At 32.2% G+C, this 13,696-nt stretch overlaps 1 protein-coding gene across 4 annotated transcripts; it reads right to left on the bottom strand.

The window, feature by feature from the left end:
• Positions 1 to 939: 939 nt before the first annotated feature.
• On the bottom strand, positions 940 to 11,285 carry LOC111310846 (AMSH-like ubiquitin thioesterase 1). Of its 4 annotated transcripts, XM_089765804.1 has the most exons (15): positions 11,062 to 11,285; positions 9,685 to 9,749; positions 9,507 to 9,582; positions 9,259 to 9,411; positions 8,978 to 9,072; positions 5,691 to 5,796; positions 5,573 to 5,619; positions 5,158 to 5,317; positions 4,927 to 5,106; positions 4,669 to 4,758; positions 4,524 to 4,586; positions 4,312 to 4,386; positions 2,484 to 2,546; positions 1,496 to 1,548; positions 1,031 to 1,407 (listed from the first exon to the last, which is right to left on the bottom strand). In XM_089765804.1, exons 1-15 carry the CDS (start codon positions 11,173 to 11,175, stop codon positions 1,233 to 1,235), a joined length of 1,515 nt encoding a protein of 504 aa, XP_089621930.1. In that variant the 5' UTR covers positions 11,176 to 11,285; the 3' UTR covers positions 1,031 to 1,232. The 4 variants fall into 4 exon arrangements, 3 of the variants coding, with proteins under 3 accessions (XP_022765967.2, XP_089621930.1, XP_022765984.2); XR_016345157.1 differs by having other exon boundaries at positions 940 to 1,407; positions 1,496 to 1,649; positions 4,927 to 5,317; XM_022910232.2 differs by having other exon boundaries at positions 940 to 1,407; positions 4,927 to 5,317.
• Between the last annotated feature and the right edge of the window lie 2,411 nt (positions 11,286 to 13,696).

The raw sequence follows: 13,696 nt of genomic DNA, 5'->3' as shown, positions 1-13,696 counted from the left end.
TTTCAGGGTTCTTTTTTTTTTTTTTTTTTTTTTTGAAAATATCCGACGCAAAAAGGCTTTCTTCAATCCTCCAGTAAGGGCACTGATTTGCAGTTTTTTACTCATCTTACGAAAATGATTAGTATTAGAATTTAGATTTTGTTATTTTAGAGATAAATAAACTGACAATAAATCAAACTAATCCCTCCTTAATACCTTTGAATTCGTAAGTTGTTTCCAACAAATGTTCAGTTTTATGAAGTTTTAAATTAAAATCCTAGTTGTTAGGAGTAAAGAAAAACAAACTTCATGGCATGGCCAGTGGAGCCCTCCGAAGTAAATGGGAACCCGATAGACCACGACCTTATTATTTCCTGGACAAGTTACCCTATGTAAGTGAACTTGGTCATGTGAGCAATTTGTCGACATGGCTGAAAAGAAATCGGATGACAAGGAAGTCCTTGAATGAAGTGCCCAACACATGTTTCTTACCACATCTGGGGACCCCACACTCCCTACCTACCTTGTGTTGGGGCCCACTTGCCCCTTGGTACCATCTTAACCCAGGAAATACAAAACGCCAAGGAAAAATACTCAAGCGAATGAACTTGTCTGATCAGATTCGGAACCAGAGAAAGAAGTGGCTGGTTTTTGTGTGATAGAACGCTGTCAATTTGATGTTGGTTCTTCACAATAGTCATTCATCCCATAAGTATGTGGGATGAATCTATTTTTGCAGGTGATACTGCAAGTCCTAAGATGCTTTGCCCCACTGTTGAAGGACAATTGAGTCGGCTGTCCTGCAATTGGCAAAAACTAGTAAGATATCTGACCCCTGATGGAGTATTTCTTCGCTCGTTTCAGAGGGAATCAAAGACTGGCTTTTCTGACAAAGTTTCGTTACTCTTGCAAAAGATGTTAAGTGTTTTCCAAGTCTCCTTTCTTGGGTTGCAGCCGTGGTAATCCCAAAAGATAACCGTATTGGGGTTACAAAGACTTCAATTCAACTTCAAATGAATTAGAGGCTCTCTTGTTTAATACATAAAAAGAATAGAATAGACTAGCCTCTTGGGTTTTTTTTTTTCCAATTCAGTATTTCCTAAACATGCAATATTATACGGTTTCGTTTCCTCTATACAAGCGTAGGCACTTTCGCAATTCGTGCAACTCTAATTGTTGCGATTAACAATATGCACATGGTAAATCAACCATTGCATTAGCAGAACACGTCCATCAAGATGCCATGATTGCGATCATCGAAGATCGATGACATCAAAGTTCAGACTGGGATTCATATACACATCCGTACAGGAATTGTAAATGGGCCCCCCATCAGGATGTCCATCGTGTGGATGAAAGCCACGTTGCTGGCACTGTCTGATGACTGACATGCCACCGGGAGTTGTCAAACGAAAAATGCCATGTTTTCTGCGCTCACCAAAGGGATAAAAAGTTCACCAGTAATTGATACAGCACAGAATCAAAAAGTAATTAATCATTGTCGCGTGCTCCTCACCTTGAGGTATCTCTTGGCGCCATTACTATTGCTACAGCTTCTGGCAACATAATCTAGATTCACAGACAATCATTTCTGTCACATTTAAAGAACAATGAAAAAACACATACACATACTGGCTTCTCTACTGCATAAGACCAAGTTCCTGGAGATCCTGCTAAAATGTGGATCTAGAGTTACTAAGAGAAAGTAAACATAAGAAAGCAGGAAATTTTCCTATTGGCATGCTGGAAGTAACTCCTGCCAACACGTTACAAACCCCATTCAGGAATCCCAGATTAAGAGGGAGAAAATGTGGTTTTATAGTCTAGTCTCTCGTCCAATTTCACAAGCACAAAGCTACAGAAGAAACAGCTAGATATGGGTTTGGAAGGACATCAGTACAGTTTTCACTTCCATAAAGAGATTGGGAAACGATGAAATGAAGAATGTAGGGAAAAAAAAATAGAAATGATCCTCTCCACTACCTTTTAAATAGTGGAAATGTCCACCACTTCATCTTGGGGTGATAAATGTACTTTCAAATAAATTTATGGTCAATATTTGTTCAATTACTTCTGACGGTATTAATGAATATTTGTTAATCTTCCCTACTCAATTTAAGGTCTTTAAATTTCAGTCATAGATTAACTTCAATGTGCATTCTAAATCTTAGGATGAAGAAGGACATCTCTAATACTTTTTTAATAGAGAGGATCCTTACCCTTTAAAAAGTAAGAATACAGAGATGCCTAAAAGAAGAAAGAAATCATTTTCACTTCACTCTATCCAGCCCAGTCTATAAACTTTACACAAATTTATTTTCTTCCCTGACAGTTTCTTGTGCCAGACATTGTCTCTACCTCCAGATAAGCATAAGAATGTCATTATTGAAATTAATAACAAAAATGACATTAGCAGCAACCTAAATAAATAACTGACATAAACATTTATGAATGAATCAATTATAAAAGGCACTACTTTTGTAATGATATGAAGAGGCACATACCTGGTATGAGTAGTGAGTATGGAGATCAATTGATGACATGAAACATGATTGCGTAGGATGCGTCTAGGGATTGAAACATAGTTAATTAGTTGGTCAGCATAAAGACTATAAAACACCCATCCCCTCAAACATTAAAATGATATTATTGAATAATATGACATTAGACATGCAAAACCTCAATTAAAATAATGGAACAGATCTGACAACTACCTTGCAATCTATGTTGCATGGTATTAATGTCCTATACTCCTATTTTATGACACAAGATCTTGATTAATGGACTTGGAAAAAAAGATAGATTTCATTTGTTTACTCCCCCTCCCTCCTACAATGGCAAACATGGAAAAGATATTGCTTCTGTTCATACACATACAACAGAGTTAGGAGACCTATTCAAGCTATGTAAGCTCCTCTAATCTATGCTAATATAAAGCTCCTGAGAGTTTGGTGTCACAAGCCAAGTGAAACCAACTCGGTTGGAGAATTGACAAAAAAAAAAAACAAATTATAAAATAAAATGTGCAATAATAAGGTCAAAAAGCACTTTAATCCATTCTAAAAAATTGTACATGCAATTATTTCACTAATTCATGTTCTTTTGTATATTTAAAGATGATATTTTTTTTCTCTTTTTTAATGGTTATATTATATAAATATCCAATTATTTATTTATTTCACCCACATAGGGGTGTAAATAGGACTAGCACACCTAATATCCCTTTCTTCTTTTGGTTTCCACTGTATAAAAAAAAAAAAAAAAAAGGATTGACCAGAAGTATGCCTCAGCTGGCCTGCACTAGACAGGCACATATTGACTCAATTGTTTTCTGTTTGGTGTTTTTTTCATTTGCAACATTTGATAAGCATTTAGAACTTAGAACACTCCAAATATATATTTTATAGTTACCTTCCTATTTAAGCATTCAGCTTAACTACATTATTACCCCTAAATATGAGATCAATTTCGGATTACCACACAAATTTCTAACTGAAGCATTGTTCCTATCACTAATCCCCTGTAATATGCTGCCATAAGCCCCATACAAAGACTGCAACACCACATAGGGTCGCAAATCACGAAATTAGCACACAAAAACCAATTAGCAAAGACTTCAATTGCAAGTGATGATTTCTTATCCCAAAAATAGGGGTGCAAACATGACAAGTTTAATGAAATTCAGGAAAGCTGAGTCTCTTTTGTTGAGGCTTGTCTCAGCTAACTTTAATCGAGCTTGAAGAAACATACAAAGCTCAATTTGAGCTTAAAAGCATTGCTTCATTTTGGCTTGGTTGACTTTATCTATTTCTCTTGCTATGCTACAAATAAAGGGCCTCTTTGTGGGCTTCAAATAATCACAGTCATAGTGGCCCTTGGCTTATGAAATCCTACATGTGCATGATTGCTTCAATTCTGCGGAGAAAACACCAAAGGGATGGGCTTATTTATGGAGACAGATCCTCCTTTACAAGTGCTCATTTATGGCCTCATGGACACATGAAAACCCTAGTTGTAAAAGTATATTTTTTTAAATTATGTACGATTTTTAACCTATGCTATGCCTACTTTCTCAAATATAAATATCTTCCAAAAATAGAGAACATAGCAAAATAAAATAAGGTTCTATGAAGCCTTTTCAAAAATAGGTTATCAAGTTCATTCATGAACATAAGTCTGCCGTGCTTACCTATATTCCAACTAACCTTGTTTATTAATAAGTTGGAATTTTTTTTTTTTTTTTTCAAGTTACCATTTAGGGACGCAAAAGCAATTTGTAAATGAGCAGAAGTTTAAATATAAGGTCTAGAGAGCAAACTACAAAACACTTACATGAATCCAACCCAGGGGGAAGAGAGATTTCTTGTCCTGTACTTCAAATATTTCCTCCTCATTTGTTGTTTGACACTAGCAAAAAGAAAACAGTATAATAAAAGGAATCACATAACCCGCTAAAAGAAGAGTAAAAAAGAAAGTCAGAGAAATTTGATTTATGATAGAGAATTAAAGTGAGATGTAGTGAATCCACAATGTGTCAGCCATACCGAGTTAGATGTTGATTCCTGCTTTGGGATAATAAGAGCTGTAACATAGAACTTTCTATTTTTCTGCAGAACAGTATCACATTAAAACTTAAAGTACTGCATTGCATCAAAGACAAAGCAAAGGTCTTAAGGTATCAGTACTTACAAGCGAACCTGCAAGGACACCACAAGTTTCTAAATTCCTATCAGTATTTGATTTAGCCAGCTTCATGAAGCTTTCCATCATTGTGGTTGCCTGCAACATACAAATGCCAAGTCAAAACACTGGGGGTTCCTGTGGATAATAAGCATTAAAAGATCCTTCATTAGAAGGACCAAATTACACCATTGTCATTCCAAGAAGCTTGACTCTCGATGAAGAAAACATAGAATAAACATCAACAGAAAATGTCAAGAAACTTACAATGTGTAATTGTAGAGGAGATTCAGAATGAACAAGACCATCTGCCGAGGGATTCTCTATTGTACAATCTGTCTTGGTGACCTGGGGAGATATAGCATGAACCAAATCCTGTACTTCTGCAAGTACTGGAGGAGGAGATGGCTGTCTGGTAACATTAATATGAACAGGGGCAGTTTCTGACTGTTCAAAAGAAATCAACGGACAAGGTCCATCCACATGGGCAGTTTCTGATTCTTCAAACGAAATCATCGGACAAGGTTCGTCCACATGACACTTCTGATTATTCTCACTATTATTAATGGTAAGAGTTGATTCCATGCTTGATGCTTCGGATTCTGAGTTGCTATGATCATTCTTCCTTGGAAGTTCATTTTCTATAGGCTGCTGCAAACTGCTTACACATAAATACAGATAAAAATGTATTCATAACATAAACTTCTCCAAAACAATTAAAACAAATAAAAAACATTAGCATTAAGCATGGAGGGCCTCTTCAAAGTTTCAAAATTTACTTCAAAGGCAATATGCTTCCATAAAATAATCCTTTAATGCCTCCAGAAACTATATTATTTTCCTCTAACAGTCTATCAATGTAACTTGAGATTAACAAGTAGGAATTACTCCCAAAACCTATAATGGGGCTGACCTTGGGAATTCAACTGGAGTCAGGTCAATGTTGCTTGGATATTGCACCTGCAGTAAGAAAAGAAATGTAAGCACAATTTCTTACGGAGGACCAGAGAATTAGATAAATATCATCATACCCCTTTATCACTCCTAGGTGGCTGCCACTGCCCATAAAGACCATTTGGACCCAAAATAGAATGTTTGGAGAGGGTTTCCTCCTTTGGACGCAGTAGGTTTAATGACCTAAAGAAGCAATAAAGCAATTAAGGATCATCAAACACACCTTCCAATTGTAACATGCACTAACTCTGGAAGTTGAACTCCAGATTCAATTCCTATAAGATAAAAGGCAAAGCTAGCAAAATTGAACAGTACAGAATTTGTGAAGCAAAACCCAGCAAAGCATCTCTGCAAGTTAAATATCAACTAAAATAGTGGAATAAAATGCCAAAGGAAAAACAAATGTGAATCAATTCTTGCAACATTTCCTTCAATGACAATATTAAAGAGAAATGGAATAAAGAAAGCTATCGTAACCTCTATACGGCATCCATGACATTAAAAACTTCAGATTTGCATGATCATTCAAGAAAACCACATAAGAAAATAGACAAATAAGCAAATCAAGACTTGTGCACCATGATGGAAGCCTTGCAACAGCTTTGATAGAAACAAATACACTATAGCCACAGTATTAATAGGCAAAGAAAAATAAAGATGAATTTATCCAGTGTTAGCATGGATACCATTCTAGATGCTACTCAAAACTGAACACATCATTAAAATAAAAGGAAAAATGCTAGGTCTTTATCTGGTGCTTCCATCACTTGAACCATTGATTTAACACCTGAAGAAATCACATTAAGGAAAATGAACTTTGAATTTGAGTGTTCCGAATTACAATTTTGGGGAATAGAGGAAGGCCTTACTTATAAGACAAGGTATTACGGGAAGTGAAAACTAAAGACAAGTACATTTTGGGATACTGACAGTTGAGTGATGTGCAATCATTTCATACCAACTAGAAAAATCAAACAACCAGGAAAATGGTATAAAATAAAGAAAAGAGACAGATATAGCATGGTACCAATAAGTTCACAATAATAAGAAAGGGGGAAGTCTTATTAAATAGGAAAGCAAAGAGATACCTTCGAATAAACAGAAAAAGAATACAACAATATAAAATTCAATGAAGCATTTATACAAGCCAAAGAATAAAGAAAACACAGGCCATATTTGATATTAACATTTCTTACAACTTATTTAAATTCTTTCCAGTGGTTAGATATAGGTTTTGATAGGTCAAATAGTCTCATATCAGAGTCAGTTTTCCTACTTGTTTGCAGATACAACTGCAATTTATAGCAGTTCAAATATGCTCCAAGCAAGTCTAATCAATGTGCACAAGCTGGACACAAGTTCCCAGACTTAGGGCTGGGAGACAGGTTGGTGAACATAGCCATCTGCTCTACTTTGAACAAGACTTCAGTTACAATGTTGGAAAATTCAACCCTAACTCCATCTTATGGGCAGAGTAACTTGTCCTTATCACTAACACAAAATGCAAAATAAACAAATAAACACGCACTTCATTTGCAAGACATAATTTTGCACCAGATACAAATTTCAAATCCTAATCAAAGCAATCTTCTAATAAGCTTAATGGATTGGCTGATAAAATGTTTCCACCCCACTCTTTCTCCATTAGAAAAGAAAGGGAAAAAAATCAATTTATAACAAAATTAGCATCTTAGAGTGCCCTATAAGCTTGTTTCTCATATTTGTTTTTCTTTTAAATTTAATAGTGACAAGCTCAACAGTTAAAAAAGAATAGAAACTTTATGCTGTTTGTTACTGTTTCAATAACTATGAAAACGTTTTCTCTCACTTGGCATAGATTTGGAATAATATATGGCAGTTAACCTTATAAATTTACTATTTGTCTATATTTTAAAGGTTACGAGGGGTGATTTGATAGCAGATACCAAAAAAGGAGCTTAAAATATATTGCTTCCCCTTGCCATAATGATTTAACTTTCAGAAATTGCACAAATTTTGAAAACATAAGGCTGGATTACGCTTTTCTTCATTTGTTTACATGACTGCCCCTCCCAAAATCATTATTATTTATGAGAAAATAAGTCATTAAATGCTCTTTGGTAGTTTATTTTGAAGATCTTGAAAGGGATTGGGAGAGGTAGCTTAGTGGGTTAAAATTAACCAAAATGCATATCTTAGGACAACACATACTGATATGATGAGAAACTTATAAATTTTTTCCAACACAAAATCATTGCTTACGGTTCAAACTTGTCTCTGCTAAACGGCAAAAGTAACAATGCAAATAAGTAGCAAAATGTTCACTTCCACTCAAAAAAAAGGGCAAAAGCAAAACTGCAACTAATTACAGGAAATTAATCTGTAATTTACCCAAAAGTTTCACCATAAAACATACTAAGTGATTAATACACCCCTATCAAATTCAAAGCAATCTTTATATTTCACACACTTATAACTACATGATTAATATGGCCCCTTCAAATTCCAAGCAATCTTTGTAGTTCATGCACATACCCTTTTTCTAGATGCATGCGTGGTTTTTCTTTTCTTTTTTGTTTCGGAGCTGACTCCACAAACATAGATTTGGATTAATGCTGAAATAGATGAAGCACTGAACAGACAGAATTAGATTCTATAGACAATTTAGGCGGAAATATAATACCCTCTATTTATATTGTTTCATCCTTTAATCCTCCAGTTTACCACATTAGTCATAACTTCCTCATTTTCAAATTTCCATCTTGATGTATCCCGCATCAAACAAGGCTATACTGATTTTTATAGAATAGCAGAACTACTACATTATTAAAAACCTAAGGACAAACATTCACTCACCTAGATAGCAAATACAAGCTTAGCAAACTTTCTATCTTGAACAGAATCAAGCTAGATTCAGCTAGAACCAACAAGAATCAACTAGTAAATGCAAGATATTTCGCCAACCAATGAAACTCAGAGTGGCAAATGCTTGTTTCAGATTTGAGAACATGCATATAAATTTTATCTTCTAAATTGACATGTTATTAACAGGCATATTGTCAATATTGTAAACGGTTGTATCAAATAGAATAACCAGTAATACCTCTATAAGGAAAATTAAAACTATAATAGGCATTAAGCACAAGGTTATAATGTTGCACATAACAAAAGAGTTCACACACAAAAGTAGTTAAGTGTTCGGTACTGTCTATTGTAACATCCAGATGTTAAACATAAAAAGGCAGGTAAGAAGAGGGAGAGGAGACAAAAAGACCAATGTAGACCGTTTGTATCTTATTGAGGAGCTGAAACCAATTCTTTACTTCAAGTTCTGAACTCTATGCAACAATAGTGGGAAACCACTAAAATTAAGAAAACAACTTACATTCTCTGAAATTGCGCTTCCATTGGCTTGGAATATGAAAGTTGTTGAATTCTTGAACCATAATAACCAAGTTCTTTTGCAGCTGGTCTAACTGCCTGCAGATAAACAACAGAATTCATTTTGATCAAGCTGGATTTACAAGAGTAAAAGAATAAATCAGATATTGTGTAGCTATAATTATAAAAGAACACTAACTCAGCCTATACTACAAGATGATCAAAAGGCAGTCAAAAAAATTAATGTAGCAGCTCATGAGCAGAAATCAGAAGCACAGACAGTACCTTTGTCACACCATAGTATGTCAAATTTTGGTTTTTCACAGCAGATTGCTGCAATGAATTACTTTGATAAGTATATCTTCTGTTTAATTCATTGATCTTTTGTTGCACCCCTGGCTTCAAATCTTCTAGCTCATTCAAGGCATTCAGTAGTCTCTACAACAAGAATTTGAAATCAAATTTCACATCAAACCTTTAGAATAATAGCAGACGTACATAAAGCGGGGAGAGAGAGAGAGAGAAGAAATTACCTTTTTCAAGTAAACCTTTTGGTTTTGTAGAGACGGTCTATAATCTCGATGACAAGGTATTGTTTCAGTAACCAAACTGAAGGAAGAAAGAGGGCCAGTGAGATGGGGAACAATATATGCATTTCAAAGGAATATTAAGAATTTCACAAGAATCCACTACAAAGTGTCTTTTTCTGACCTTGAAAACCTTAGAAGCATAATGTATAGATCTATAATATTCTTCTCAGCTCGAAAGATATCAGCCTAGAGAGCATTGAGTATATCAGAAAAAGCCAGATCATTTAGAGCAAAAAGTTAATTATTCACAATATTAAGAAAGAACATGCAAACATAGTGCAGTTAGAGAAGCAAGATAAAATTACACGGCCAATATTAAAACATTAGCAGCCAAATATTTAAGAAAATATTAGAGAGAATCTAGGGTAGCAACCTGTATTAGACATGCATTAAACCCTAAATAATGAACTACAATAAAGTCATTGACATTCCAAATCAAAGAATAATCGTCCAAGCAAGTGCAAAATAATTCATTTCTCAAGTTACAATATAATTTAACAAGTGTCACAAAAAAAAAAAAAATATGCTGCTTTTTGAACATGTATTTCATTCCAAACACTTCCTTACCTGTTATTTTTCAATTCATTGCCTCAGTAACCTACAAAAAGGATCTAAGCTAGAGATTGTTCTTAGCTTTGATAAATAAAGACAACAAAAACTTATGATGAAATCGAGCTTAATCCAATTGATTCAGGAAGTCAACCATAAGAGATGGCATCCATCAAGTTTGGGGTTCAAATATTAACACCTGCAATCTCTTCCTCTATCTCCAGACTACAGCTTCTTTTGTACCAAAAAAAATCTATTTCTCAATTATGCATCAAAATTTACAACAAAAAGAGAAGAAATCCATATTTGAACTTTACTTGGAAAAGCAGGGTAATAAAACTACATCAGATTAATTGAGTACATTGGCGTCAATTGTATACCACAAAGCTATAAACACCTAGCTGAATTCCTATAGAATGTTATCATTATCTTTTATCAATGACAGAATTTTAGTACTTCAAATTTTCCATCCCAATGAAAAGTACATCATATCTCAGCTTTCTCCAATTTAAGTCTCCATGTGGTTATTACTTCTGTTATTTGCTTTTTGCTTCCGGAAACAAAAGGTAAGAAGTTCATTTGCATACAAAAGAAAATACTTTTAACAATTCAAAAAATTAAAATTATTCACATTTACCCAATAAAAACAGAAAAAAAAAATTAAAATTATATTCTTTTTAGAGAACGTAATTTTGCTGAAAAAAAATGTTAAAATTGGGGTTTCATTTTAGTTATTTGTTCATTTTAAATCACTAATCATTCTATTTTCCTCTATTTGCTTTTGATTTTTAGCAACTATTTAGGAAGCAAAACCGAATAGCAAAATGCAAATAACAAAAGAAACATCCAAACGAGGCTTAAGTCTCCTTAATCCACTAAAATACCAAAATTATGGAATGCATTACAAGTAATTTAACAGGAAAATAAATACATTTAATAAGAAATAAACCTGTTTGAGAATATTGTCGGCGATCCGGTAGTAATATCGGAGAGAGATCCGATTATCAACATCGAGTTTTTGCGCACTCGCCGCTATGTTTATTCTCTCCGTCGAAGACCTCATCCCTTCTTCTTCAAATTTTCCCTTCTTTTCCTTTACTGGTTAGCAAAATAAAGTTCGGTGGACCGGCGAAGTCCGATCATTTGAGAAACGTCGTCATCGGCGGATTGGGCGAGAAGGAAGGGACGTGGTACAAAAGAAAAAAGTCATTCAGCAATCTGTTAGGGGCAATTATGGAATTGCGTAAACTTTTATTTCGTCATTATTGCAATATTTCCTACTCTTTGGCAGCCGGGTTTCGGCACCCCGTGTTCGGCCCGAGCAAGAATTTTTTTTTTTTTTTTTCTTTTGTTTCAAGAGCAACACGATCTTAACATGTCATTTATGCTGGAATATGTTAAAACTTTTATCAATTACTTCCTCCGTTCTATTTTTTTATTTATTTTTTTAATATTTTAAAATATTTAGAATTTTTATATTTTAGAATTATTTATTTAAAATTTATTTTATTTTTTATATTAAAAAATAAAAAATTTTAATTTTATAAAAAATAAATTTTAATATTAAAAACACCTCAAAATTAATATTTAAATAATTTAAAACAGATAGAGTATTATTTATAAATTGATTAAATACAATAATGATACCTAAATAATAATGTGAATATTTAATTAATTTGATAAGCTTTTTTGAAAAAAAAATTTTATTATTGGGTTTTTTTTTAAATATAAATTGGTTATCTAAAATTACAAAAATGACATCGCTACATAAACATAATGACATAACCAAAAACTTGGGTCCATATGCATTAAATTTCATTTTATTTATCAAAAAAAAAAAAAAACTTGTGTCGATGACATCAATTTAATAGAATTAATTTTTTTATTTATAATATTTTGTTACTTAATACAACTTTGATAAAATAAAATATAAAAAATATCTCATAATATAATACAATTTTTTAATAAATAAATATTTTCTTACAATTTTATCTATAATAGAAATGTATCTCAATAATTTTGTTAATGGTGTCATATATTATTTTTCTTTTTTCTACTATATATATTGTTCAATTTAAAAAGTTGAATGAATCAATTGACCCATTCAACATAAGATAGTTATGTCACAGCATACACATATTCCATACATATAAACTATACACATCAAATTTTATTTTTCTTCAATTTAATTTTTTATGTTGTTAAATCTTTGTATATGTAAATTTGTATAATTGTTACATGTATATAAGTTTTCTCCCTTGTAAAAATATTAATTAAAATGATCATTTGTTAATATGTTTAGTCAAAGATGATAAGATGATTTTCTACCGATAAAAGCACATTTTATATAATACAACATGATAAGAAGCGGCGTACTATCAATAAAAACAATAAAAACACACCATACGTAATGCTAGTAGGTAACGTTTAACTTGTTGAAAAAACAGACTAGCACCAAAAACATAAACTCAAACAATTGTTCTTAAATAAATCACCATTTGTTAACCCGACCATCATAAAAAGAATGTTATAAATCTTTTAAATGTTAGGCTAAACAATTCCAACCTTATTATATCAGCGAAAACGAAATCAAATAATCAATTAAGTAAACACAAGAGATAATTCAATTTAATCGACTTACGTCCACAGATGAAAAATAAAATTCACTAGTTATAAAAAATTAAAAATATACAAATAAAATCATTAACTTCACTCAATAATTAATACTCATAAGACATTCTCAATCTCTTCTAATCTTATGAAGTATTCTCAACTCAAACAAACACATATCCATATACACCCTTTCAATACAAACAAATACATACTCATATATATATATCAATTCATCATACCTATGTGAATTTTTTCAATCTCTTTTAGTTCACTCATAAATATACACATCCATAAGATATCATCAGTATTTTTATAGGGTGTCTATCCCACAAAATCTTACAACTCTCTTATATCTTTTTTTCATACTAACTTTATAGAGACTTCAAATATTTATAAGTATATAAATTTACTTATTAAGAATTTTTTTCCTCTTAAAATTCTTATTCTATAAGTTTTTTTGTCCATAAAATAATATCTAATAAATCTCAAACAAATTTATCATGCAATTTGAGTTATTATTCTTAACATTAAATACCTACCAAATGTCTTAATTAATAAATAAAAATTTTTGAAAGATTTTTTTTTATTTATGTTAAAAAATATTTGAGCTGTTATTGGTTGACTTGATAGGATTTGAATATTTCCCTTGTAAAACTTAGATTTGAATTCCATTATCAATAAATTTTTTTTTATGGACAATCTACAATTGATGTAAGTTTGTTGTAAAGTCTGTGATCTATGTTGATTTTGAAATCGAAACTTTCTTGACATCTCAAACTTTAAAAAAAAAAATGATATGAGTTGTTAATGTGGGAGAGCAAAAGAGATAAAAATGGAAGAAGAAGATAAAAAGGGTAATAATTGTTCGAACTATATTCGATTTGAATTTTTTTAGATAATGTATAACATTATAAATTTTTAAAATTTAATTTAAATTTGAATTGATTTAGATAATGTGTAATATTATAATT

Source organism: Durio zibethinus, chromosome 9 (genome assembly GCF_047325235.1).
Source record: "Durio zibethinus cultivar Kanyao isolate XHJ-2024 chromosome 9, ASM4732523v1, whole genome shotgun sequence".
NCBI classification, from domain to species: Eukaryota; Viridiplantae; Streptophyta; class Magnoliopsida; order Malvales; family Malvaceae; genus Durio; species Durio zibethinus.
The sequence above is the reverse complement of the archived record's forward strand: the minus strand, read 5'-3'. Positions and strand labels throughout refer to the sequence as shown.

Coding starts and splice junctions, on each gene's coding strand:
- LOC111310846 (XM_022910232.2), bottom strand. CDS start 11,175: ATGAGGTCTTCGACGGAGAGAATAAACATAGCGGCGAGTGCGCAAAAA. Junction 5,797..8,977: donor GAAGCGCAATTTCAGAGAAT/GTAAGTTGTTTT, acceptor TTGCTTCTTTAG/GTCATTAAACCTACTGCGTC. Junction 4,587..4,668: donor GTGTCCTTGCAGGTTCGCTT/GTAAGTACTGAT, acceptor ACTGTTCTGCAG/AAAAATAGAAAGTTCTATGT.